The 26,790-nt window shown below is 50.4% G+C and overlaps 12 protein-coding genes across 12 annotated transcripts; 8 read left to right on the top strand and 4 right to left on the bottom strand.

The window, feature by feature from the left end:
• Positions 1 to 356: 356 nt before the first annotated feature.
• Positions 357 to 909, bottom strand: GIQ15_00031 (uncharacterized protein; the record flags this gene model as incomplete). The annotated part of the gene is made up of 3 exons (XM_033547448.1): positions 357 to 486; positions 547 to 726; positions 785 to 909. The coding sequence occupies 3 exons, from the start codon at positions 907 to 909 to the stop codon at positions 357 to 359; spliced, it is 435 nt and encodes a 144-aa protein (XP_033408399.1).
• A 290-nt stretch (positions 910 to 1,199) lies between these two features.
• Positions 1,200 to 1,714, bottom strand: GIQ15_00032 (uncharacterized protein; the record flags this gene model as incomplete). Its single annotated transcript, XM_033547449.1, has 2 exons — positions 1,200 to 1,382; positions 1,562 to 1,714. 2 exons carry the CDS (start codon positions 1,712 to 1,714, stop codon positions 1,200 to 1,202), a joined length of 336 nt encoding a protein of 111 aa, XP_033408400.1.
• Positions 1,715 to 1,787: 73 nt separating this feature from the next.
• On the top strand, positions 1,788 to 4,493 carry GIQ15_00033 (aconitate hydratase; the record flags this gene model as incomplete). The annotated part of the gene is made up of 7 exons (XM_033547450.1): positions 1,788 to 1,820; positions 1,888 to 1,905; positions 1,973 to 2,044; positions 2,101 to 2,120; positions 2,180 to 2,778; positions 2,834 to 3,892; positions 3,949 to 4,493. The coding sequence occupies 7 exons, from the start codon at positions 1,788 to 1,790 to the stop codon at positions 4,491 to 4,493; spliced, it is 2,346 nt and encodes a 781-aa protein (XP_033408401.1).
• Positions 4,494 to 7,028: 2,535 nt separating this feature from the next.
• GIQ15_00034 (alpha,alpha-trehalose-phosphate synthase 1) lies at positions 7,029 to 8,787 on the top strand (the record flags this gene model as incomplete). The annotated part of the gene is made up of 6 exons (XM_033547451.1): positions 7,029 to 7,326; positions 7,386 to 7,770; positions 7,819 to 8,189; positions 8,247 to 8,329; positions 8,489 to 8,586; positions 8,652 to 8,787. The coding sequence occupies 6 exons, from the start codon at positions 7,029 to 7,031 to the stop codon at positions 8,785 to 8,787; spliced, it is 1,371 nt and encodes a 456-aa protein (XP_033408402.1).
• A 2,321-nt stretch (positions 8,788 to 11,108) lies between these two features.
• GIQ15_00035 (uncharacterized protein) lies at positions 11,109 to 12,044 on the top strand (the record flags this gene model as incomplete). Its single annotated transcript, XM_033547452.1, has 2 exons — positions 11,109 to 11,300; positions 11,358 to 12,044. 2 exons carry the CDS (start codon positions 11,109 to 11,111, stop codon positions 12,042 to 12,044), a joined length of 879 nt encoding a protein of 292 aa, XP_033408403.1.
• A 1,243-nt stretch (positions 12,045 to 13,287) lies between these two features.
• GIQ15_00036 (uncharacterized protein) lies at positions 13,288 to 13,845 on the top strand (the record flags this gene model as incomplete). Its single annotated transcript, XM_033547453.1, has 1 exon — positions 13,288 to 13,845. One exon carries the CDS (start codon positions 13,288 to 13,290, stop codon positions 13,843 to 13,845), a length of 558 nt encoding a protein of 185 aa, XP_033408404.1.
• Positions 13,846 to 15,784: 1,939 nt separating this feature from the next.
• On the top strand, positions 15,785 to 17,858 carry GIQ15_00037 (solute carrier family protein; the record flags this gene model as incomplete). Its single annotated transcript, XM_033547454.1, has 3 exons — positions 15,785 to 16,110; positions 16,247 to 17,492; positions 17,562 to 17,858. The coding sequence occupies 3 exons, from the start codon at positions 15,785 to 15,787 to the stop codon at positions 17,856 to 17,858; spliced, it is 1,869 nt and encodes a 622-aa protein (XP_033408405.1).
• A 968-nt stretch (positions 17,859 to 18,826) lies between these two features.
• GIQ15_00038 (ubiquitin-conjugating enzyme E2) lies at positions 18,827 to 19,521 on the bottom strand (the record flags this gene model as incomplete). Its single annotated transcript, XM_033547455.1, has 3 exons — positions 18,827 to 18,932; positions 19,011 to 19,343; positions 19,406 to 19,521. The coding sequence occupies 3 exons, from the start codon at positions 19,519 to 19,521 to the stop codon at positions 18,827 to 18,829; spliced, it is 555 nt and encodes a 184-aa protein (XP_033408406.1).
• Positions 19,522 to 19,667: 146 nt separating this feature from the next.
• On the top strand, positions 19,668 to 21,728 carry GIQ15_00039 (serine/threonine-protein kinase chk1; the record flags this gene model as incomplete). The annotated part of the gene is made up of 2 exons (XM_033547456.1): positions 19,668 to 19,879; positions 20,198 to 21,728. The coding sequence occupies 2 exons, from the start codon at positions 19,668 to 19,670 to the stop codon at positions 21,726 to 21,728; spliced, it is 1,743 nt and encodes a 580-aa protein (XP_033408407.1).
• Positions 21,729 to 22,186: 458 nt separating this feature from the next.
• On the top strand, positions 22,187 to 24,008 carry GIQ15_00040 (F-box domain-containing protein; the record flags this gene model as incomplete). Its single annotated transcript, XM_033547457.1, has 2 exons — positions 22,187 to 22,229; positions 22,291 to 24,008. 2 exons carry the CDS (start codon positions 22,187 to 22,189, stop codon positions 24,006 to 24,008), a joined length of 1,761 nt encoding a protein of 586 aa, XP_033408408.1.
• Positions 24,009 to 24,601: 593 nt separating this feature from the next.
• GIQ15_00041 (3,4-dihydroxy-2-butanone 4-phosphate synthase) lies at positions 24,602 to 25,430 on the top strand (the record flags this gene model as incomplete). Its single annotated transcript, XM_033547458.1, has 3 exons — positions 24,602 to 24,662; positions 24,722 to 24,839; positions 24,911 to 25,430. The coding sequence occupies 3 exons, from the start codon at positions 24,602 to 24,604 to the stop codon at positions 25,428 to 25,430; spliced, it is 699 nt and encodes a 232-aa protein (XP_033408409.1).
• Positions 25,431 to 25,776: 346 nt separating this feature from the next.
• GIQ15_00042 (transcription initiation factor IIE subunit beta) lies at positions 25,777 to 26,646 on the bottom strand (the record flags this gene model as incomplete). Its single annotated transcript, XM_033547459.1, has 1 exon — positions 25,777 to 26,646. The coding sequence occupies one exon, from the start codon at positions 26,644 to 26,646 to the stop codon at positions 25,777 to 25,779; it is 870 nt and encodes a 289-aa protein (XP_033408410.1).
• Between the last annotated feature and the right edge of the window lie 144 nt (positions 26,647 to 26,790).

Genomic DNA, 26,790 nt, shown 5'->3' on the forward strand with positions numbered 1-26,790 from the left:
AACAATATCGACAGGCGTCATTGAATAGTGTATAAAAGTAGCATTAGATATATATGATCTACCTATTATACTGACCATATAGGCGCTGATCTGTCGCGGAGGGTGTGTACTTTTCTAGTTCAGCCACTGCCGACATGTCTGGCATCAGCTTGATCGTATATCGCGGCCATACGGGATAGGATCAGCCTTGCCGTATTCCATCCCTTCCTCGTCTCCGTTCTCCGTCCGCCAACCCGCACACCGCGAGCGGGTTATGGCTGTCCGCGGACCCTGAAGAACCGACCACCGGCCATCGCATTCCATGCTGAATTTTTCTTCTTTCGTACTTCAATCGAATTCGGATACTCCTAACACATTCACACCTCGGTCTCAACCTCCATGGCCATACTGCTGTCCCTGGTCGTTAGGCCGTTATCTACAACCCCAAGCCCGATGGCCGCCTCAGCCGTCTTCTGGGTATGAGGCTCGTCACGAAGCACTCGGAGTCTATCAACTAGTTAGCTGCTACCCTTGTCCATGATACATCAGCGCAGAAGGGAATATGACCTCCGCTTATGGTTCTTCCCCTTCCTGTGGGCGACCATGTTGTATTCACTCTCAAACCACTTTGCGCACTCGACGCAGTAATGTTTTCCCAGACCTGGCAGGTCCTCGACGTCCTTGGTGCCGTGGAACTGGGCCAGGTGTTTGCGCGAGCGCATGTCGGCGGTGACCTGGTCATAGTCCCTGTTTCTATTAGAATGAATTGTGGAGGGTAGGGAGAGTTTCAGGGTATAAGACGTACCTAGTGCGACGCTTCGTCTTTGATCTACGGATAGAGCCCATTGTCGTGTAGGTATAGGTATCGTTAGAGCGATGCTGTTGATGGTGTTGACCTCCTCCGCTGCTATCAGCAACAAATTTCTTCATGGTGCGGGTAATCAGCTGAGTAAAGAATCCTATTAATAAGCGATGACATGGCAGGATAATATTTATTCCGCCTATACCGTTTTGGATAATAACTCCGGGTAGGGAGCGGGCCGAGCCTAACCTTGGCATAAAGCTCTCTCTTACTTTGACCAATCTATTCAACCTCATTATCAATTCGTTAAGACGCAGGCTACTAAAGAAATATCGAGTTAGGAGAGACGTTGGCTCAATCCCGAAGTAAATCAGCTGGTCTATCTTCTGTATTTTTAACCCTATCTCCATCGTCCCCTCTACTCCGTATAATCGTCTTCTTTCTCATGCCTTCTATCTATCGTTGTAGTTCTCCCGAGGTCTTCCCAATCGGGCGTGGTGAGACCGTCGGAGGGAGAAAGTCCGCTCAACCGGAAGAACAGATGATCCAGAACGCGGCGGAGCATGACGGAGAATGACGGAGCGTGGTGTCCCGTGACCCACTGCCTTCCGCCAGCCAATCAGAGCTCTCCGCTCTGCCCAGCCAGCAGATTTTTCCCCAGGGCCCACTATGACTAAGCTATATCTTGCTGACTCAACCTACTTCCACCTCCGCAGTTAGCCCCCCCACGTGATGTCCGCGGGCACCTCGGCTGGGCGGGCCTTAGTAACCGCGATATACCGACGCTCTCATTGGCCAGTTGTCCGCATACTCTTCCCGGCTTTCTTTAACCTCATCTTCTGCGACTTCTGCTTCTTCCTCTTCTTCTTCTTCTTCTTCTTCTTCACCATCCTCACCCTTCGCCCTCAACCACTCCACTCTTCCCAGCTCCATTGCTCGAGTGTGGCCTCGACGGTGGATGACCTTACCCTGATCTCTCAGTCGTGCTGGAACATCGACTCTCACCATGCTCACCACGCTCGCTCGTGCCGGTGCCTTGGTGCGTCTTTTCTTCCCCAGTATCTCCCCATCACACGCTTGGAATCCGTTGCTAACGTCCAGTATAGGCACCTAAATCCCGCCTCGTAAGTCAGGCCGAGCAATTGCTGGTCTCAGTAATCGCATTGACTAACCGCTGACCGTGTTGTGCAGCTTCTCGGAGCGCGGGGTTTTGCCTCTGCCGCTGACCTCGACAAGAAGGTCGAGATGACCAACTGGGAAAAGGTAGGACTTCAATTGCACAGTTTCTAGGTCGAATGAGGGCTAATACTCGTTTATAGGGCAACTACATCAACTACAAGTATGCATTGATCTTGTTTTTGTTGAATCTTACCGAGCTATATTAACGGACTTGGATAGGAAAATGGCCGAGAACCTCGACATTGTGCGCGCCCGTCTCAACCGCCCGCTCACCTTCGCCGAGAAGATCCTCTACTCCCATCTTGACGATCCCCATGGCCAGGAGATCGAGCGCGGAAAGTCTTACCTCAAGCTCCGCCCCGATCGTGTTGCCTGCCAGGACGCCACCGCCCAGATGGCCATCCTACAGTTCATGTCCGCCGGCATGCCATCCGTCGCAACCCCGGCCACCGTGCACTGTGACCACTTGATTGAGGCCCAGCTCGGCGGTGACAAGGATCTTGCCCGTGCCAATGACATCAACAAAGAAGTCTACGATTTCCTGTCCACCTCTTGTGCCAAGTACAACATCGGTTTCTGGAAACCTGGATCCGGTATCATCCATCAGATCTTGCTCGAGAACTACTGCTTCCCCGGTGGCTTGATGATCGGTACCGACTCTCACACCCCCAATGGTGGTGGTCTTGGTATGGCCGCTATTGGTGTCGGTGGTGCTGATGCCGTCGATGTTATGGCTGGTCTGCCTTGGGAGTTGAAGGCTCCTAACGTCATTGGTGTTAAGCTTACCGGTCAATTGTCCGGCTGGACCGCTCCTAAGGGTATGCTTTTTTATTTATCCCCCAATTTCGTGTTGTTAATACTAATTGGTCATAGATATCATCCTGAAGGTCGCTGGTATCCTCACTGTCAAGGGTGGCACTGGTGCCATCATTGAATACCACGGTGACGGTGTCGACTCCCTCTCCTGCACTGGTATGGGCACCATCTGTAACATGGGTGCTGAAATCGGTGCCACCACCTCCGTCTTCCCCTTCAACGACCGCATGTACGACTACCTCAAGGCCACCAAGCGTCAATCCATCGGTGACTTCTCTCGTGTTTACGCTGAGGGACTCCGCCCTGATGCCAACGCCGAGTACGATCAGGTCATTGAGATCAACCTCAACGAGCTAGAGCCCCACATCAACGGTCCCTTCACTCCCGATCTCGCTACCCCCATCTCCAAGTTCAAGGACGCCGTCAAGGCCAACGGCTGGCCCTCTGAGCTCAAGGTCGGTCTCATTGGATCTTGCACCAACTCTTCCTACGAGGACATGTCCCGCGCCGCTTCCATCGCCCGCGACGCTCTCAACCACGGCATCAAGGCCAAGTCCCTCTTCACCGTGACTCCCGGATCCGAGCAGATCCGCGCTACCATCGAACGTGATGGTCAGCTCCAGACCCTTGAGGAATTCGGTGGTGTCATCCTCGCCAACGCTTGCGGTCCTTGCATCGGTCAATGGGACCGCAAGGACGTCAAGAAGAACGAGGCCAACTCCATCATCTCCTCGTACAACCGTAACTTCACTGGACGTAACGACGCCAACCCTGCCACCCACGCCTTCGTCACCTCCCCTGACCTCGTCGTTGCTCTCACCATTGCCGGAACCCTCAACTTCAACCCCTTGACCGACAAGCTAAAGGGCAAGGACGGAAACGAGTTCATGCTCTCCCCACCAACCGGTGCCGGTCTGCCCGCCAACGGCTACGACGCAGGCCGTGACACTTACCAGGCTCCCCCAGCTGACCGTGCTTCCATCAGCGTTGCCGTCAGCCCAACCAGTGACCGTCTCCAGATCCTCGAGCCATTCAAGGCCTGGGACGGAAAAGACGCCAAGGGTATCCCAATCCTCATCAAGTGTGAGGGCAAGACCACCACCGATCACATCTCCAGTAAGTACTCTATACTGACACATTTACGCAATCAACCATATACTAATGACCTCTAGTGGCCGGCCCCTGGCTCAAGTACCGTGGTCATCTCGACAACATCTCCAACAACCTTCTCATCGGTGCCGTCAACGCCGAGAACGGTGAGCGCAACAGCATCAAGAACTTCGAAACCGGCGAATACGACTCCGTCCCTGCCACCGCCCGTGCCTACAAGGCCCGCGGCATCCCATGGGTTGTCATCGGCGACTGGAACTACGGTGAAGGTTCTTCTCGTGAACACGCTGCCCTTCAGCCCCGCCATCTCGGCGGTATGGCCATCATCACTCGCTCCTTCGCTCGTATCCACGAGACCAACCTCAAGAAGCAAGGTATGCTGCCACTCACCTTCAAGGACCCAGCCGACTACGACCGCATCCCACCAACTGCCATGGTCGACTTGATGTGCACTGAGCTCGAGGTTGGCAAGCCCATGACTCTCCGTGTGCACCCCAAGGACGGAGCCGCCTTTGACGTCAAGCTCGCCCACACCTTCAACGAGAGCCAGATCGAATGGTTCAAGAACGGAAGCGCCTTGAACACCATGGCCAAGCAGAGAGCGTAAACACCCTTAGCTTAACCCTAATGTCTTAATTCCGGTCAATAGAGGATTGAGTAGGACGTCTCCCTTTTGCTGCAATTATCTATTCTTAACCTTTTACGCTCGTCCTATTCTTCCCCTTTTCTTTTCCTATGTACTACATACCACCCCTCTGCCTCTTGCCTTGTTGATGTCTTGTTCATGCCATGTTGATGATGTGGAGGTAATTACCAGCAATTGCAACTTGTCTCTATTTCCCTTTTGTCAACTTGCTTGTCCCGCCTTATCAGAAAAGCTAAAGATCATGTCTGCGTGTCTGCATGTGTATATATACTGCTTCTTGAATATTAGTTCATCCTTTCATTCTGTTCTGCTCGTATCTTCTATACATCTCGCTTACTAAGGCTTTTGAGCCGAGGTTAATACAGAGCGCAGTAACCACTATAGACGTTATTACTTGTCCGATATATCATCGTGTAATATCTACATCCCAAGTATATGCAGAAGAAACGGCCCATACGTTCCTCAACATATATACAAGCTTCCTCCGATGGCAACTCAACTAGCCCCCCTCGCAGAGGTAGAAAGACTCAGTGCCTCCGTTATCAGGATACTGGGAGGAAACCCAGGCAAGGTATGTCTGGATATCTAGCAGCCTAGTCCGCAAGACACTGACGAACCGTCCAGTTCACACTGCAAGGTATGCATGCCCAGCTATCACAATAGTACATAAGGGCAGCACCAACCCAACGCTACCAGGAACAAACACATATCTTCTCGGCCGCGGACCTAAGCGTCTTCTCATCGATACTGGCGAAGGGAAACCCTCCTGGTCCAGCGCGTTGCAGAAAACACTTACCTCCGAGAGTGCAACGGTCTCCCACGCTCTGCTCACACACTGGCACCACGACCATGTTGGTGGCGTGCGGGACCTGAGACGTATCTGTCCTGATGTGCAGATATATAAGCATGACCCGGAACAAGGCGAGGGACAGAGCCAGATTGAAGACGGGCAGACTTTCAGCGTTGTGGGAGCGACGGTGAGGGCGATGCATACGCCTGGCCATACGAAGGACCATATTGCGTTTTTGATGGAGGAGGAAGACGCCATGTTCACGGGTGATAGTACGTATATAGTTCTACGGCTGTCAAAGCACGGCTAATTTACCTTTGCCGCAGATGTCCTGGGACACGGAACGGCCGTGTTTGAAGAGCTGAAGAGCTATATGTCTAGCCTGGAGAAGATGGGTAGCCGAGCGAGTGCTACTGGCAGAGGATACCCTGGCCACGGCGCGGTGATTGAGAACTGCAAGTCCAAGATAGCAGAGTACATCCGACACCGGCAGCAGAGGGAGGACGAGATCCTGCGGGTGTTAAAGTACGGGTCGCTCGATAGCAGCCAGCTCGGTGATACGAAGCCGCAACCCTCGGGCTGGACACCAATCGAGCTGGTTAAAGTTATCTATGTTGATGTCCCCGAGAGCCTGCATCTGCCTGCTTCCCACGGAGTGATACAGGTGTTGGGCAAGCTAGAGGCCGAGGGGAAGGTTGTCCATGACGAGCAGAGTGGCAGGTGGGCGTATAACGCTGAGAAGCCGGCCCTGTAATGCTGCTACATTGTATAGTCCTGGAGACAAACATACTCCATCTCGACGCTATAGTGGCAATCTGTTGCTTTATCCCAACCATGGCGCTTCAACCGGTGGCAACCAGGGTAGAAGGTAGATGTTTGTTGTCAGACATCCAGGATGCTACCATTGCCTCCTGTTCGCATGTAACACGTCCAGACATGCAGTCATTGTAGAATATGCAGCCATGTAGAATATGCAGTCATTAGAATACGATGCGACTAGAGACGACGGAGCGATAGCGCAAGTCTGACAGCCGGGCAGACTTCCAGCCTGCGAGTAAGAGTTTTCTGTAAGTACGCCGTGCGAGTTGTATATCTACCTGGATAGACTGCAACTCATAGACTTCCCATCTTGCCTCCAGTTCCGTCAATCCAGGTTAACTCTCGGTATACAACTCAACTGCTGCTTCGGTTCGTCCTCGTCGTCCCGTCGTCGTCGTCGTCGTCCTCCCCGTATAGAGATAGATGAGCTCGCTACTGAAGCGCCATCACCAGCTCCAGACCTCCCTCGTCCATACGTCCATCTCGTCCATCTCGTCCATCTCGTCCATCTCGTCCATCTCGTCCTCGTCCACTCATCCCCGTGAGCGTCCAGATCCTGCCAAGCTGGTGGCGTAGACGGTTCCCTGCTTCCTCCCCGCCGGTCTTATTTTAGCCCCGGTGCCTCGCTGCTCGCCCTGTCCTGGCAGTGGCATGAAAGACAGCTGTCCGCGAAGAGAGCAGCCTGTCCACGGTCGACGTCTTCTCGTCGCTCATCGCCCACCGTCAGTTCTTTATGCGTTGAAAAATTGACCGTTCCTGCGCCTGCTGTGGGGCCTCAAAAACCTCGTCCGTCTCTCTCTCTTCGTTTCGACGCTCGCCAGAAAGTGCAAGACCTCGCGTGAACACGTCTCCCGCCCCCGCGCATTGAAACAGCTGAAGCCGCAGCCATGCCGTCGGTAGAGGGCGACGGGGAGTCGAGGCTGCTGCTCGTCTCGAACCGGCTGCCCATCACCATCTCTCGCTCGAGCCAGGGGAAGTACGAGTCCTCGATGTCCTCCGGCGGTCTCGTGAGTGGGTTGAGCGGCCTGTCCAAGACGACGAAGTTTCAGTGGTATGGGTGGCCGGGCCTGGAGGTGCCGTTCGACGAGGTTGATGTGTTCAAGAAGAAGCTAAAGGAGGACTACAACGCCGTGCCGGTCTTTATCGACAACGAGCTCGCGGATAGGCACTACAACGGCTTCTCCAGTACGTAACCCTCATCTTAGACATGCTGTAGACTTGGTAGAGAAACGTATGCTGACCAGATGGGACGTCAGACTCGATACTGTGGCCCCTTTTCCACTATCATCCGGGCGATATCACCTTCGACGAGTCTGCGTGGGAGGCATATCAGGAAGCAAACCGGCTATTCGCCCAGGCAATCGCAAGGGACGTCAAGGACGGTGACCTCGTATGGGTTCACGACTACCATCTGATGCTGCTGCCTGCCATGCTCCGTGAGGAGATCGGAGACAGCAAGAAGAACGTGAAGATCGGCTTCTTCCTACACACGCCGTTCCCCAGCAGCGAGATATATAGAATCTTGCCTGTCCGGAACGAACTCCTGCTCGGCGTCCTCCACTGCGACCTCATAGGCTTCCACACATACGACTACGCCCGGCATTTCCTCAGCAGCTGCTCGCGAATCCTGTAAGTTATCTGGCTTATATCTTGCCGTATTCTACTAACAGTTTGAAGGAGTCTGCCCACCACTCCGAACGGGGTCGAGTTTCTCGGCAAGATCGTAACGGTCGGGGCATTCCCAATCGGCATCGATCCCGACAAGTTCACAGAGGGGCTGAAGAGAGAAAAGGTACAGAAACGAATCACAGCCCTGCAGCAGAAGTTTCAGGGTGTCAAGTTGATGGTAGGCGTGGATCGGCTGGATTACATCAAGGGCGTGCCTCAAAAGCTGCACGCCTTTGAGGTCTTCCTAACAGACCACCCGGAATGGATCGGTAAGGTGGTACTGGTCCAGGTGGCAGTTCCGAGTAGACAGGATGTTGAAGAGTACCAGAACCTGAGAGCTGTTGTAAATGAGCTTGTAGGACGGATAAATGGGAGATTTGGTATGTACCCTGCAAAACTTCACCCCATCGGTCAATATATCTTAACATGGTGTCTAGGAACTGTTGAGTTTATGCCAATACATTTCCTGCATAAATCGGTCAACTTCGACGAGCTTATTGCCCTATATGCCGTCTCAGATGTGTGCATAGTCTCGTCAACGAGAGACGGAATGAACCTTGTATCATATGAATACATTGCCACCCAGCGTGACCGCAACGGGGTCCTGATCCTGTCGGAATTCGCTGGTGCCGCCCAAAGCCTTAATGGAAGCCTCATCATCAACCCCTGGAATACCGAGGAGCTGGCTGCTGCTTACAAAGAAGCCGTCACCATGAGCCCAGAGAAGCGGAAACTCAATTATACGAAGTTGGAAAGATATATCAATAAATACACCAGGTTTGCGTTATCCTCTGCCCCATTCAATGTTGCCATGTTGAACTTCAGGTCTAATATCTCTATAGTGCATTCTGGGGTCACTCCTTTGTGTCGGAACTGACTAGGCTCCCCAACTGCGCCGAGAAGAAGGTTCATTTCTCGCAGGCCACGATGGAAGATAACAAAGTTATCCGGATGATTCCGCACACAGAGCTGCAGTGAGCTGCTTCGAAAGAGGGCTGCCCCCATACCCGAATCTCCTTTCATAGACCTTGCTTCGAGGCTTATAACTTGAGGCTGGCTCGGTTTAAACACTTGGGGACTCATTTCAAGCCCTCCCTCAGCTTAACTGCCTCCCTACTCTATCCTTGCTATATTCTTAGTGCCCCTCCATGATTCGATATTTTTTTCTACATTCATCTACTAGCCTTACAAACTGTCATCATTATCTACCTTATCTTGAGTTACGGAGTATACTGGCAGGCGCATGAACAAAATCTCATTTTAATCAAATATAGAAACAGCCGTTTCAGAAACATCTTCCCTTTCCTTGCTCTCCTCTCTTCTTGTTATTTGTCTATCGGTCTGTGGCATGAATGGAGCTGGTGGGATTAAAGATTTAAAGACCATGGCAACTGGCAGGCGGTTGGCTTGAATGGCGTCGAGAGAAGAAAACACAGCATCACCTCATTCTGTGGCCCAGAATTGGGGATTGGCGATATGCATTATCTATCCATGAAAATGATACTATCTACAGTTGGACATTTATAATATCGAACTATGGGGGATGTTAATCACCAGGACTGGATCATTTTAGGCCAGTATAGGGCTTCCCCTACAACGCTGGATGTATCCAAACGTAGTCCTGCTGCTCTCTGCTGCTCTACCAGATTATAGCCTGGCCCCTTTGAATGTTATACATTGCACGTATACTCCACCCCGCAGCGCAGACATGTATTACTGGGATAGTGGGACGAGCGATCGGAGACACGGCATCAGGGGCAATCAGTATGCCCAGCGAGAGAATAGTAAGAACGAAGCTGCCCAAGCCCATCGTAGTCCAGAGGCCCATTGATAGCGTAGCGATGAAGCTAGATCATTAATAAGAAGTAAGCTACCTTGTACTCCACGAGAATAGGGTATAAACTCACAAACAAATCATGGTGAAACATGCTGTAAACCTTTCTCCATAAGCCGTAGCTATTGTTCGAACCTTTGCAGCAGCATCGGGCTTTATATCTAAAATGGCGACTAAGCTGTGCATCCCAATCCCACTAAACATAACCCACGCCCCAGGATTCGATGTCCCACTGCCATCATATGTCGAATGCTTACTGACAACGTAGCCGCAGGCCCACATCGACCAGTAGAGTAGGCCGGTAAAGATGGAGTCCATAATTGGCCGTTCTTTGAGTCGAAGCGGCGGCGATGAATATGTCCATGCAAGCACAAGGCATAGAGCTATACATCCGAACACCTGAGGCGATTGGATCGAGGCAGGCAATGCAAGAAGGAGAACAACGATGGTTGAGACCTTGGAAGCAAATAATATATACCGATCATCGATCTTTTCAATAATGGTCCCATCTGCCCATGCTCTACCCTTGCGAGGGTTCTTTAAATCTGTATCCTGGTCGTAGACATCATTCACACCAAGGATAACTTTGTCGTATTAGCAAAAGACGAACAAACAAGCAGTAATCATGGGCTTTACCTAGGCAGAGGGGAAATGATAGGGCAATCGCAAGTATGACCTCCGGGACAGTCTGCGGATATGTGCCTGACTGCAAGATGCCCAAGAAATACAGAGTTGGAGGCCCTACCCAGAACAACGGCCGACTGACTCGAACAAGAAGTCCAAGTCGGCTGAGAAACGGAATTGTCGAGCCCATCCTTTGATTATGTCGGAGGTAGAGAAAAGTTCGCTGAAGGAAGATTGGTAGAAAACAACCCCCTCGAATGAACAATCAACAACTCATCAGTGTGATCAGTCGCTTCGCCAAGATATACAGCTATGACTATCCATTGACATGCAGCTATATATGCTTTGGGTGTATTTCTTTTTTCAATGGACAATTTCGTGCTGCAGTTGTGAGCAGGCATTGCGTTTCCTCGGTGAGATGGTATCTCAATTGGCCGCATTCTCCCCCTTCCACTCTATCACTTTTCGCATCCCATAAATCGTCCGTGAGGGGAACGGGAGCTCTGAAATTTGAGAAAGTGACACGAAAATCAGAAATGATTAAGGTTAACTAGCTGATAGGAGCTAGCAGTTGGAGAGTGAGTTAAAGCTGGAGTTGCTTTTTCAGAGACTGGGGTATCGGGTGCTAGTACAGACGTTTTTCTTCCTATCACAAATGTTTTAGTAGTAGCTAGATTCAGAATGAAATCATTACCCTGAATAAACGATCGATACACCATTGATCTTCTCGAATAAAAATTTATATACCGAGTACTATAACCACACGAAGTGCCAAATCTATAGTTCATTCATCTTCCTTTGTTTATCATCTTTTCTACGGAGTACTCCAATTCAGTCCGTAATGCACATTGCTGAGGTACCACGCAAGGTGTTGGAATTGAAGTGGGCTCAAAACATCCTAATAGACGTGCTTAAACAAGGTCCCCTCCCCAAACATGTTGCATTCATCATGGACGGAAATCGGCGATATGCGAAATCGCATGGGCTTCCTATCAAAGAAGGCCATGTCTTGGGGGCAACGGCACTCGAAAACGTAATATAACAACGATCTCACGTTTCTATACGAGCCATGGCTGACTAGATTACTTAGATTATAGAGATGGCCTCCAGTCTGGGTATCAAAGCTCTCACAGTATACGCTTTCAGCATCGAAAACTTTCAGAGGCCACAGGAACAGGTTGATCAGCTAATGCAACAGTTCAAGTCCCAGCTAATAATGCACTCTCGGCCTGGTGGCATCCTGGAGAAATGGGGGATCAAAATCCGTGTTTTGGGCCGTCTGGAATTGCTCAGTGACGATCTCAAAGAGCATATTGAGAGAGAAGTGAAGAAGAGTGCTACTAGAAATGGCGCGGTGCTGAATCTTTGCATTCCTTATACCTCGCGCGACGAGATAGCCAGGTCTATACGCAAGACGGTGCAGGAGCATGGCGGGCCAACAGCGGGCATCACATCTCAAACTCTGGCGAATAACATGGACATCTGCGATGACCCGCCCGTGGATATTCTGGTGCGGACGTCTGGTGTCAACCGGTTAAGCGATTTTCTGCTCTGGCAGTGTAATCAGAGCACCGATATCCAGATATTGGATATACAGTGGCCGGAGTTTGGGTACTGGGGGGTATTTCTGATGATACTCGGGTGGCAGAAAAGGAGGCCAGCCCCTGTAAAATACCAGGCGACAAAGAAACCAGGAGGGCGCATCCATACCTCACATATCTACTTTACGTTGCTGTTGTCTATCATCGTTCTTATCGTCCCGATTACCTGGGGATAGCATTTGCCATTTTATGTATGTATTTCATCCAAAGCATAGTTGGGCCTTGTCTTCCTTTCCTAGCATGGGATTCCTGTAGATCAGTCAAAGTAGTCACCAAATCCTCGGAGAAGGCCAGGTCAGACCAATAGTCTCGACACTGGCTCGTAAAATCGTAAATCGTAAAAGCGAGGTCTGATATTCAGCCTAGAGCTGCATGATTAGGTTAACCTTTGACTTCCCGCCAAAGCCGCTCCGCAGCTTGGCTGATCTGCGGCTATTCCATTGGCGGCTGATTATTGGGCTCGCTTAGGCAGGCGATATTGAGCCGTTGCAGATAATTATTGTAAAACCAAATCCTTCTTGGAGAATTATCCCGTTCTTGATGTGATTCGCGCTGCAGGAAGCCTGTGCGTGGCTCCTATTGCGAGCGAGTACGCTCAGACGAGCAGAGCTAGGGGCAATCTCAATTTTCAGCCTCGTGTTAGGATGAATGACTCTCGCCGTCTCATAAGCGAAGATAGGACGATCAGATGAAATGCAGTACATTATGCATATCGATAACCAACCAGCTGGCATCCACAGTCCTGCCACCTTTGGAAGCTCCCAAACGGTCATATTCCCTATTGATGCCATTCGTACCCCCAGGTGATGGCCATCTCGGTGTGTATCATCGAATCTCAGTTCTAGGACAGCCAGTTATCTACCATAGCAGCTATCTTGGTTTATTCTTTAGTAAAATAGGGAGTAGCAGCCTGCACGAAAGAAATCGGACTAGCTAGTCATGCGCGTAATGATGCCCGTACCATTCCGGCGGTCACACTTTCAGGGCGCAGAGTAAAGGAGCTGGCTCTTGACTAGGGGGAATTATCGTGCCTTATAAATTTGCAAGTCTCTAGCTCGTGGGCATAAAATAAGGAGAGAGAACCTCGTATTACGGAAGTCGACGAAGGTATGAAGGGTGAGCTATGCTATGGTATGGAGTGAGAAAAAGAAACGACTACTCCGTACATGCAATGCGGTCCAGTAGAAGCGCAACAGGTGCCATCAACTTCGGCCGTTGGCGACGATCGTTCAAACTACTGGGAGCGATGTGTGTAACTCCCAGCAGCCACAGCGGGTAGGCCCTGGCGGAGAAGAATATAAATTTGCTGTCATTGCCGCATAGTTCTGAAAACCTCAGGACTCATCTCTTCTCGCTCAGCTAACTCATCTTCCTGGAAAGTCACAGACGCAAACGGAGCCAATAACCCCCCTTTCAACCATGCGTTTCACCATCCCCGGCGTCCTTGCCCTTGCTATGGCTGGCAGCACCGCCGTTGCCGGCACCTTGCCTTCTCTCACCTGTCTCAAGGCACCTAGTGTGATTCAGGCTTTCGACATCAACCGAGGATTGGGCATCTGGCAAAAGGAGCTGTGCGACCAGGGGTGTGACATTCGGTTGTCCAACTACCAGACCCAGATCCGTGAGGTTGCCATCTATGCCATCAAGACCGAGTCGGCCAACATGGGCGCCTCCGAGCTAGTCCCCCACTACATCACCCTGCTCGATGCTTGGTTTGATCTGCTTATGAAAACCTGCGGAGCATCTAAATTTGGAGACGTCAACCTATGCAGCCCGGACGTCCCAATGACCCAACTTCTGCAGTGCATGAAATGGAACGCATTCCAAACAGCATGGGAAAACAGCGCTAGTATCTGGCCAATTCTGTCAACGCACTGCCAGAAGCAATACGATTTCTTCGCCAACGATAACTTCCTCGTAAACGTGGCCCCAGCTCATGCTCAGAAATTTGCCGCGGAACAATGCAAGAAAGTGTAAACTATGCGTTCGAGGATTGGGAGGGATGGTTGCGGATGGGCCAGACTATTCGTATCTGCAATATTAAGACCAAGAGGGTATCACAAGCAGACTCTTCTTAGCTTGACCATAGGCTGGGGGCTCATAGTTGCTGGACGAAGAGGAGAAACGATAGAGCTAGGCCGTAACAGAATAAAGCGAGAAATTTCATGTCCCTCACTTGTTGGCCTGAACTGTATATTTTGGACCTGGGGTCAAGTGTCAATATCGATTAGCCAGATAGGCCATTTCATGGCAGCCGAATGCATGGTCGCCAGAACCGAATATTCCGTGGCAGTGGGTTAGAAACCGACATCCAGCGGGGTTAGTAACTGTTTCCTATCCATTTCTCCTGGTTAGTACTTGGTAGAGGCTTCGTCTACACCATTAGCTTGGTTGAACTCCTATCTGGAGACCGGCGTAGTCCGGAGTATCCCGACGACACTTGAGGGGGTACTACCCCAGAAACCAAGCCGCCGTCTCCATGAAGCTGTTTCAACGTCTCCAACGTCTTCTCAGTAGTCCTGGATATCTTGTTGACGCGGTGCAAGTCCGAGAAAACGAGAAAACGCGGAAGAGGCCAACACGGTCAGCGCCAGGCCGACGTGAACACGTGAGCACCTTGAACTTCGCTTTCTCGTCTTTATATCGACGTTCATCGTTCAACCTCATCTCATGAACACAGAACACACGATGCCATCCAAGTGTCTGATACTCGCGCAGCCGTTGAGACCGGAGATATTTGAGGCCAGCAGGAAGTGGAAAACCGCCTCCCAAGACAAAGAATGCCTTGTACTCCGTACCCCCTGGCTGCTGGGCCGCGCGACCGAGGTTGCGCTGGATGAAACGTCGCCTGTGGCGGGACCAGCTAACAAGCACTGGACATTAAAACGACAAGGTTACATTCTCCGTGGCACCCCGCCTTCGCCACGTTTTATTCTCCCTAGCTAAGGGTGCACATTTGGGCGGCAGAGCAACGAGACACAGCGTGCCACTGGGAGACAAAAACGGAATACGGAATAAGCATTGGGGGCCATCAACCGGCAACCGGAGTGACAACATGAACTTCAAGAAGCAGACGGGACTTTTCTTGACGGCTGGGGATTTCCAAAGTGCAAGGATCCTCAGCTAGCTCTGTTTATTTTGGTGAGAGAAGATCGCTGCATGTTGGACGAATGGGGATCAATGCTGGGATAGACTGAACCGTCTTCCCCCATGCTATCCAAAAGCTTCGTGACGACCGACAGCGTAGCGCCGTCGGGCCAGTCAGCATGCAGCGCGCCCCAGGTTTTATGCATATTACTGCTGGCCTATCGCACGTATCGGCTCAATGCTTGGCCTCGAGGCGTTCGGGCAAGTCTTGGATGCAACCATGGTTCCATCTCCACCCAAATATCCTGCACCTCACGAGGCCAGGATTTGGGGACCGGGCCCGTCTCTAATCTGGGGTTGTCCGGACCCTATTTTAAAAAAACGAAAAAATTTCTATCGGTCTTCGCCTATTTACTCCTCTATGCTCTTGATGAAGTGATCGATCGGAGCTCTCTGCCGCACATACCCCCGGATTACTCAAAGCTAACTCTCGGCTGGTTGATTCTATTTAAGTTGGAGCTTGCCATCCAGAGTGCCCTCCATAACGTCTCTTTTTCCATCGTCTACGTGTGTGGTCCTCGCGATCAAACGACAGGTCCTCTTCCTCCCAATTGACCTCGCAATAAGACACTACTCCTTGCGCTGAACAAAGGGAGCGTGCTTATTCAACCTGCATGCTCCGCTATTAACGGAAAGCCGACCAACCCGCCAGTTCGGGCTTTTAACATCGCCCTAAGCAAGACAGATACACACATCAAAGGGCGGTCGGGAGGCAACTACTACAAAAGAGAAAGCCATGGAGAACCAGAATCAAGGTAACAAACCAACGATGGAAAGCTCCCAGTCCCCGGAGGCACCAGGCGCGAATCCGCCATCCCCGACATTGAACCCGGCGCATCAGCACCATGATGCACATCATGTCCATCCAACCCCCAATACCGAAAAACCTCCCGTCGGCGGAGCAATCAGTGAGAGGGGGATTTCCAACACTAGCGACCCTCTACATGGCTCCCATGAAAAGCATGTAGTCGAGAACGATGGCGACGTGGAAGGGGGACGTTCCCTGGAGGAGGGTAATCGGCGTAGCATATGGTCACGGTACAAGAAGGAGATCCGTATTGCGATACACTTAACTATCTTTCTGTTATTCACAGGGTGAGTCGATTCAATGGCTGTGTGTAGGGTAGAGAAGGTTGTTGGCCTTCTTATACATTGCCCTATACTTCGATACTGTGTAGATGATCTGCGTGTGCGGTGGTTGCGTTGGAGCTGTGCTAATGGTTGACCGCAGTTGGTGGATTGCCGGCTTGATTCTTCGCCGCAAAGACCTTGGATGGGTCGTCCCATTCCTCGTCTACCTCGGCGTCACTCTCCGAATTGTCTTCAGCTACGTGCCCATCTCCGTCGTCACCAGGCCCTTGTATTGGGCATGGACTCATACTGCGAGCCCCGTCACTCGCCGTATCCCCGAGAAACTACAAACACCTATTTCTGCCGCCGTGGTTGCATGCGTGATCATTATTGGAGCCTTTGTGTCCGAAGAATCGCAGGATAATACTCGGGCAAACCGTGCAATCAGCTTGTTCGGTCTCGTCCTGCTCCTTTTCTGCTTATGGCTAACGTCCAAGGACCGAAAGAAGATTGTCTGGCGCCCGGTCATTGTTGGAATGCTTATGCAATTCGTCATTGCACTCTTCGTTCTACGTACCCAGGTTGGATTCGATATCTTCCACTTCATTTCCCAGCGTGCAACCGACCTGCTAGGATTTGCATCACTCGGCACCCAGTTCCTTACCACCCCTGATGCAAAGAAAATCCACTGGTTTTTGGTTGGCGTGGTTCCTGCCATTATCTTCTTCGTGTCTTTGGTCCAACTCCTTTATTATGTCGGCTTCGTCCAATGGTTCATCGTCAAATTCGCAACCTTTTTCTTCTGGGCAATGCGAGTTTCTGGAGCCGAGGCTGTTGTCGCCGCAGCATCGCCATTTATCGGCCAAGGAGAATCAGTAATGTTGATTCGCCCATTTATCAATTACCTAACTATGGCCGAGATTCATCAGGTTATGTGTTCTGGGTTTGCGACCATTGCTGGAAGTGTGTTGATTGCTTATGTTGGACTGGGGGTTAATCCTCAGGCTTTAATTTCATCCTGTGTGATGAGTATCCCTGCGTCCCTGGCAGTTTCGAAGATGAGATATCCCGAGACTGAAGAAACCCTTACCGCTGGCCGGGTGGTTATTCCAGAGGACGACGAACACAAGGCAACAAATGCCCTGCATGCATTCGCAAATGGCGCTTGGCTGGGTCTCAAAATCGGTAGCATGATTTCTGCCACGCTACTTTGCATTATCTCCCTAATTGGCCTTGTCAACGGCCTTCTCACCTGGTGGGGTCATTATCTAAACATCAACCACCCACCGCTCACTCTCGAGCTTATTTTGGGTTATCTATGCTACCCAATTGCTTTCCTCCTTGGTGTTCCTCGAACTGGCGATCTCTACAAGGTCGCCCAATTGATTGGCATTAAAATTGTCGCGGTATGCAATATCTCTCCCTATCACTCCTACTTCCCTCAATGGCTCTAATTAGATATAAAATATACATAGAACGAGTTCGTCGCCTATACTGCCCTCCAGGGAGATGCCTACTACGCCGACCTCTCCCCTCGCTCTCGATTAATCGCCACCTACGCTCTTTGTGGTTTCGCAAATATTGGGTCTCTTGGTAACCAAATCGGTGTTTTGGCTCAATTGGCGCCCCGCCGTATCGGAGACGTGTCACAGGTAGCCTTGAGTGCTATGTTGACGGGAGCATTAAGCACCTTTACCAGTGCTAGTATTGCTGGGTTGCTGGTTACCGACCAACAGCAATTCTTCAAGCCTGTCAACATGACATCCACTTAGGATTTATTTCCCTAACCTTGGTGTCATCTTAACCTCCTTAGGCCCTTTTGTTTTAAGACTTACAATGCTACGTTACAGTAGTTACGCTATAATGAAGTAAGGCAGATGAGGCTTTGCCTTTGTCGTAAGGAGCACCCTAAGTCTGTAATAATAATAACACGAACCCCTATGTATTTCTATTTATAGGGTTGATCCCTAACATGTGCTTTTTGCATACCTGGCTTTCTCTCTAATATTAAGCCGAAAAAACGAAAGAAACCTGCCTCTCGTGTTGCGGTACGGGGGATTCTACCCCTGAACACCATATACGGCCAGGCTCTCCTCCCGCATTCAAGGTCGCGTGAGATTATACCTAATGCATTAATACGAATAAACGCACAATAAGCCTTTTAGTAATTAGTTTAGTTACATGGGCTTTACGTGCGTAGGCAGGAATATAACACGAGCTATGTTACCCCGTTTCTGAGCGGAATGTTTAGCACAGCCGTTGTACACCGTTGATATCACTACTTGTTTAACCATGATACCATGGTCCAAGGTGGCCAATCACCCCGGTGCACCCAGGACCCGAGAATTCAAAAGCAATATGAAGCACAATGAATGGATTAAAGAATTACAAAAGCAAGGAGCTCTTTATAAGAAATAAATCCACTGAATGCACTGCATGACTATTGGCCATGCTGGGCATAATGATAAATGTCATTTGTGCTATGATAACCAACATTCAAACACCAAGTCAAACAAATAAAGACAAAAAAAGACAACCCCATCCATCTTCCAGGTATCGTAGCTCAAAGGGACATAATTATGTAGCATCAAAGGAGCAAACTCCGGCCCACACACAAAAATAATCCAATGAAAAGGGAAAAAAAGAAAGTCTCTGCCCCGCCGTCCAATGATGCAACAAAAAAATCGTTTATATTAGGATTGCTCTGGCCGCTTTCCAGAGTCATATCGGCGTTGAAGCTTTACTCGCCGGCTTCGATATCGCGGTGTCGAGAAAGGACCAGTCTCTGGTATTCCGCTGGGTCTTTGTCCCACAGCTCGGCAGCTTGGCCGTTTAGGGGGCTTGCGCTAAAAGGGGGCAGGAATGTTAGCAACGAGATCAATCAATCAGGATGAGCTCAATTCATCAGACAGGTGACAACGAACTTATTTGGCTCGCCTAGAAGGCTCTGGAGACTCAGGAGTACGCTTTGGACGTTATACACGGCGCTCCATTTCTCCTTTAGGATATCGAGGCAGATTCGTCCAGAAAAGTCCACGTTAGGGTGGTAGATTGGGGTTTTGAACAGGACTGTGGGAGGAGCGTATGGGTAGTTTGTAGGAAAGGCGAACGAGAGCTTGAAGGTGAGTTTTTGATAAGGTGTATCATCAGGGCCGTCAATTGTAGCAGTCCAGCTGAGAAGATTTCCGTCTGCGTCTGGGAAAGCTGATATTCCCGGAGATGGCGACATCATCAGCTGCATGAGCTCGCTCTGGAGTCTGTATAGCCGGACAAGATTAGCTTGAGTTTCCAACGAATAGTACATAGTATAAAGATATACCTCTTGGTGACGCTCTGCGTGTCCGCCTTGGAGGCCGTTGAACTGAGCTTGGAGTTCTCGATATTGGACTGGCCTTCCGGAGCCGCATTCTGCGTGTCTTCGATAGAGTATTCCATAGTTTCGACTCGATAGAGGGCCACTAGGCTGGTTATCTGACACTGGAGTGAGATGGCCTAAGAGATCGGTATGAGGAGGTGGCGGAGAGATTAAATAGGGCAACAGGAAGTCAGGACCGTCGCATTGAAAGAACTCCAAGAACCCGATGTCTGACGCCGTGGTGTCTCGCCTGCAGGATATGTGTCGCAGCTGTCTAGGAGCGGGAGACGTTGGGCGGCTGCGACGAAGCCTTGTCGTGTGTGTGTTTTTGTTTATTTCCCCAGCAACGGGCGGTTTCCTTATCGATAGCGAAACCTCGTCCACTCAAACCGCGCGCGCAGGGATCGAGTTGAAACGCCCTTTGCTCCTCGTCCCCGCGTCGTGTCCAGACGGTTGAACAGCCTGTGCCAGCGACTGAGACGAGGCCTGAGTGCAGGATGTCCTATGCGGACTGGCAGTGATCTGGGTTTTGTAGTTTCACCATCGGTTGGACGACGCTCGTTTCTCTATGAAGCATTCACAGTTGGCGCCGTTGCCTGACGACCTGCCATTTCGCATAGTCTCAAGGACAATAGGACAGGGAGCTTATGCATGGTAAATAAATGCTTTGCGATTTTGGCTTCCACGTATCGTCTGACTTTTACGCGTTTTTTTTTAATTTACTTCTCTAATAACATGCTAATATGTGATTTCTAGCATCAAGAAGGGCTGCCCCTTAAACACGGATGGCCCTATTTTCGCAGTGAAATTTATCCACAAGGATTATGCTGCTCGCCATGGCCATATCACTGCGAAGCAGCTCCAGATGGAGGTGGCGTTGCACAAGCATATTGGCAGCCATGAAAACATTATAGCATTCTACAACACAGGCGAGAATGACATCTGGAGATGGATTGCGATGGAACTCGCAGAAGGTGGTGATTTATTCGACAAGATCGAGGCGGACGAGGGTGTCGGTGAGGACATCGCACACGTCTACTTCTCGCAGTTGGTTAGTGCGGTTGGATTCATGCATTCCAAGGGGGTAGGACATCGAGATATCAAACCTGAAAATATTCTACTTTCTGTGGACGGGAACCTGAAAATTGCTGATTTTGGGTTGGCTACACTATTTGAGTATGGGGGCAAGCTGAAATTAAATACCACGCTGTGTGGAAGTCCCCCCTACATTGCTCCCGAAGTTATTCGATGCAGTAACCGGGGACACTCGAAGGGTGGGGGATACAGAGCCGATGTTGCAGATACCTGGTCTTGCGGCATTGTGCTATTTGTTCTCCTCGTTGGAAATACCCCCTGGGATAGCCCTACGGACGAGAGCTTTGAGTTCTGTGACTATGTAAAGTCAAACTCGAGGCCATCGGACGAGCTGTGGAATGGCATCCCGTCAACTGCACTCTCGTTACTGCGTGGTATGCTGAAGCTAGATGTTACCAGTAGGTTCACGGTGGAGGATATCCGGAGACACCCGTGGTTTACACGGCGAAATAAGCACCTCTCAGCAGACGGAAAGCTCTCCAATCCAGTAAACCTTGCCACGACAATGTTTGAATCGTTGCACATCGATTTCACCAAGGATCCACTGTCTTCTTCACAGTCTCAGTCCCAGTCTCAGTCACGGCCGACGGATGCTGACCCCATGAGCATTGACACCGATATAAACGATAACCTGAAACCCAGATTTTCGGCTACCCAGCCCGAGAGTCCTATGGATGCCAGCCTCATGGATTGGGATGGACCACCTCGACTGACAACTGGCCTCCAATCGGCCTCCCAACCTCGAGATGGGATAACCACTGACCAGGCCATTCTCCTTGCAGAACAGCTACTGGAAGAACCATCAATGTCGCAATTTTGCGCGACACCCTCTGTCCCGCTTAGCCGAACCCAAAACGCACAGCGATTCCAGGATATTGTTCCAGCATCTGGCTTAACACGCTTCTTCTCTACCTGGCCTATCAAGATCTTGGTTCCTCGGATCTGCGAAGCACTGCAGCTTCTACATGTTCCCGCTGCGCCAAAGATGTCTACAGAGTCTGTATTGATACGACTACGAACGTCTGATGACAGGAAATGCCCACTTCACGGCAACATTTTAGTAGAGATGGTGTCCGAGGGACTTGTCGAGGTTGAATTTGTCAAGATTAAAGGAGACCCGCTTGAGTGGCGTCGGTTCTTCAAGAAGATTACTATTTTATGTAAGGATGCAGTTATGAAACCTGATCAATGAAATATAGGACGGAATTTACGAATTTCATTCTTGTTTGCACTTTTTATTTATGGACTTGGCCATAAATTGCGGCTTGGATATACTCTAGGCATCTATATTTTGGCTTTTTTTACCAATCCTTTCGTGCAGATCAATACTTCATATTTCACACACTCCCCTTGACCTTGTTCGACGGGGATATCACTGTTAATAACCGAGCATAACTGTCTATGAGCATCTATACTTTTGTTCAAGTCTTCGATGTCATCCTTCAACACGTGACCTGCTCTATATCTTTCAGTTCAACAACTTTCCTCGGATAAATATCTCCTCTAATCAAGGATGGATAAAGATCCTGCCGAATATATATTAACCGGTATTGAAACGAATATAGCTGGCTGCTAATATACTAACTATCTAGTTCAGTAAAAGTTTAGCTGCGGTGTGGCCGAGAGCTTCGGCTGTTTGGCAGCAGTACAATGGACAAGCTACCGGTAGAGCTTATTACGAAAATCATCCATTGTATGTGCCTCTATCATATCCATAACCACGGGCAAAAGAGCTGACGGAGTTCCTTGTACAGATCTGGGCCCTGAAGACCTAGCACATTTGCAGCTGGTATCAAGGAGCCTATGTGCTATTGCGCGTGACAACAATATATGGCGAGAACAGTGCTATCTAGTGCAACGAGACAAATATGACTACCGGCTGAATCTACGTGGGCTGTTTGGCCTGCCAAACCTACAAGACCGCTTTCGCTGGGCGAACTCGAGCGGTGCGAACGGATCAAGTCCGCCCACTTCCTCGAACCACGCTGAGAGTCATTCCATGGAGTCTGCTATTCTCTGGGACCCATCGGAACAAGGAGAAGGCATAGATTGGTATACCGAATACATTGCTCGCCATGGCCCTACGTCCATCACTTGGTTGCGGAACCCGGGCGTTGAAGCAGCTAATCGTGATTTGGCGCTTGACGTGAAAGGGATGGGCATCCTGGAAGATAGAAGCTACGGGGCAGAAGACCAAATCATTGCTCCTCTCGAGGACGGTTCTGTAGCCGTTTGGGATTTTAACCACGCTGATGATGCTAATGGGAAAGAGCGGAGGGGGAAAGCTATCAGATCAAGTCGTCCTACACTCTTGCTTACCGATCGCTCCAGGCCGATTGACACCCTTATGCAGTTTGGGGGTGCAGTTGAATGTGTCAGCATTGATTCTATTTCAAAAAGAGCATATATTGCCGTTGAAAACGTGCTGAATGAAGTTGATTTACACACCCTCCAGCTGATATCACAGAAGCGACATCCTCAGTGTGTATTTGCACTATCACAAGAAACGTCAGAATATCGTGCGCCTCTCACCGTTGCTACTAGGGATAGCCTGCATCTACATGATCCGAGATCCTCACCGGCTTATCATCAGCCGGACAAGTCTTTATCCCTGGATTCTAAATCCTCATTCGCACTGGCTACCAAGTCCCTCCCTTTCAGCCCCATGCCAGCTGGAACCGTCGACTACGCTGATTTATTCGGCACCGGCCCTAATTTCGTGCTTCACCCTCCGCTTCCGAGCATAAACTCGATAGTTGTAGCTGGGCGGTTTTCGAGTGTCCTCCTTTACGACCGCCGGAATATAGGACGTCTACAAGCCAGTGCACACTCTGGGGCACGTTTGTGTGGTTTAGCGGCCTTGCCATCCATTCCCAAACGATATAGGACGCCCGATGATCTCAGTGGTCCCAATCAGTCTATTATTGCATGTGGCGAGCATAAGGGCTTTGGTTCCTTGGAGCTATATGCTCTTTCTGCTCGAGATGCAGCTGGAGACTGGGGCGGTGCGCCTTCTCCCATGCTTGAAAACAGGGCCCTTTATCGAAACCGGCATATTTCAGTGCGTTCAAAGATTCTCTCCGTTGCTACTCACGGTGCCCGGATAGTCTGTTCCGATTCAAGTGGCAATATCAAATGGACGGAACGAGACGGGAAGACGATCATACGAGAGTTCGATATAAACGCCAGCTCGCCGACCGGTCCACGATATAATATGCACGAAACCATGGGCGGCCAGGTTCAACATATGGCTCGCAAGATCGTACCGACCAGGAGGAATCTTGACCACGACGAACTGCTAATCTGGACTGGAGCTCGCCTCGGACGAGTCCGCTTTTCCCGCCATGTCGAAGAAGATCCAGCGATCCCTGATGAGGCGTCGACTCGCGACGAAGAGTATAGGGCGGCCCTGGGACTGAGCCTGAGGGAGAGCATGCATATGAGCTGGCCCTGGGCATCGGACCTTACGTGATATTCAGCAACCTGCTTCCAAATGTATTAATAATGGCCTGCTAATCCAGATCCTGCACCCTGGTCAAGTAGTTCTCTCTCATGCCCTGGAGTTTACAAATGTATGACAGTCCATCTCGTAAGAAAGAAGAAAGAATCGCCATCTCGTCGACTTCTCGCCGTCGCGTATACAAGAAGCCGAGGTCCGGATAAGTGCCGGCTCCCTGTCTGCGCCCTGTGAAGCTGCCAGAACTTATTATAGGAACATCCTCGATATCTCACAGCAACGACTCTTCTATTTTGTCTCTCCAGATCCCTGAAACCAGCATCCTGATATATTCTTTTTATGTTCCGGTCCAACCGTTCGGCCGCCGAGGAACAGCCAGTCCTTTAGACTTTTTTTTCCGCTTTAGCTCCCCCGCGGTCGAGTATTTCGCCCTTGATACTGATAACCCGATCGCATATTTATAACCTGGATATCACCTGGATATCACCTGGTTATCACATCTTCGGCCTTGAGACGCCTGACTGCACCGAGTGTTATACTATATACCCTTATAACGACCTCTGCGCTGCGAACCCCCGCCCGAAATACGCACCACCAGCACATTCAGAATGGCATCGCCACAGGAGGAATTACAATTCAACACGGTAGAAGAGTCGATAGAAGCATTCAGTAGGTTCTTACGGCACTGTGAAGGCTCTGATATAGTGCTAACCCGGTGTGCTTTACAGGAAATGGAGAGTTCCTCATCGTTCTCGACTCGGAAGACAGGGAAAATGAAGGCGACCTGATCATCGCCGCAGAATCCATAACAACCAGCAAGATGGCATTTATGGTCCGACATTCAAGGTCCGTCCCATGAGGAAGAGCTCATCCAATCGTCTATCGACCGTTCTAACCATGCGCATCTATGTCTGTAGCGGCTACATATGCGCCCCTATACTGCCCAACCTGACCACCCACCTCGAGCTCCCTCAGATGGTCGCCCGAAGCACCGATCCTCACCGCACCGCATACACAATCTCGATCGACTCTAATGACCCTTCAGTAACTACCGGAATCTCTGCCCATGACAGAGCCCTGACATGCCGCACACTTGCCTCGTCGGACGTAAAGCCAGCCAGCTTCCGGCGACCGGGCCATATCCTCCCTCTCCAGGCGAAAATTGGCGGCGTCCGTGAACGCAGAGGCCACACCGAAGCTACCGTGGACCTCTGTCGGCTTGCGGGGAAATTCCCAGCTGGCGTGATCTGTGAACTGGTCGAAGACGGCGAGTCCTCCGAGGGCGTTGCAGAGCAGACTGGTGGTGGAATGCTGCGACGGGACGGCTGTTTGAAGTTTGGGAAGAAGTGGGGGATAAAGGTCTGTACGATTGAGGCCATGGTTGAATACCTGGAGAGAACGGAGGGACCTCTCCCCGTGGTCAATGGGAAACATTGAGAAAATAAAGATACCACCTTTTTTTTTTGGGTCATAGTTAGTTCTTTGGTATGGGTGTACTCTACTCCACTCGCTCTTTAGGCTGGGGGATGGCTTCATAGTGGGGGACTATAGAAATAGTTGCTTTGATTGTTGTTATATCTTTTAGAGTCAATGCAATAGATCAAGTTAGGAAACCATGCAAGGAGAATGGATAAAATACAGGGTGTAAAGGATAACGCCAAAGGGATGCCTGAAAAGTAATAAGGAAAAAACTCCTCCCAGAGGACTTGCCATCATTGTAAACCGATTAACCTGGTAGTATAAACTCCGAAACCCAATAAATTAAATGAGTTGTTTATCGATGCTATCTCTTAAGATGCGAATAATCTCTGAGAACACCGGCCATGTGCGTGTTTGTAGTCTTGCCGCTCCTGCGCGCTTTCTTGACTTTCTTCTGCTCTATCTTCGGCCTAGATTTGACAGCTTTGTGCTTGCTGGTAGGCGTTATTCCAGCCTTCTCAAGCTCCTCCATCACAGTCTGATGGTCGGGAATCTTGACCTTTTCCCAGATTTGGCAAAACTCAGGGTCGAACTTCTGCGAGAGGGAAGGATCATTTGCCCAAATCATCTTTGGATGGTTGTCCTTCTTATTCCTCGTCACAAGCAGCTTCCCTTCCTTTTCAAGACTGTTGATCGTTTCAACGATATTTGGCCAGCCTTCTCGCAAGTCCTTGACGCTCATCCCTTGCGCCGTCTTCTGGGACTGGAGATGGCGCAGGAGCTGGTCTGCTGATCGAATGTTATGCGGGGGGCGGAACCGGAAAGTTCCTTCGCCGTTGGCACCGGACGGATCGAACTCGACTTTATCGTGCGATTGCAGAATCCGTCTCAAGGCGTGGATGTATCCCATGTCATGACCCTGCCTCGAGAGAGACAAGTACGATTCGATATCCGCGAACTTCAGCGGAACATTCTTGGCCTTCATATGCTCTATGGCAAAGAACACCTGTGTCATGATATCTCTCCCCGTCCCCGTGTTGGCGGGCTGCGAATAGACGATATCTGCATCATGGCGTCTTGGAGTTTGAGCGGCAGGCGTAGAGGCCGTTGACGCTGGCTGTGGCGTAGAGACAGCGTTGTTCGCAATAGCCGATCTCCGGTCCTGAGGGAGCCTGCTGGCAACAGAGACAACATTATTGCTAAAGGAGTTTATCTGCTTCTGGAAGTACGACATGGCGGAGGTGTTGGGAGGTCGATATATGCCCTGTCTTCGCAAGGCAGCAGGCTCACGTTGACACCAGACACATCTACTGAGCAGACGAAATCACTCGCATAGCTCCCCCGCAGATCCTGATCCTCAAGACCCTGTTCGATGGCG

The sequence above is a fragment of the Arthroderma uncinatum genome (genome assembly GCF_011692745.1).
Source record: "Arthroderma uncinatum strain CBS 119779 chromosome Unknown scaffold1, whole genome shotgun sequence".
NCBI lineage: Eukaryota > Fungi > Ascomycota > Eurotiomycetes > Onygenales > Arthrodermataceae > Arthroderma > Arthroderma uncinatum.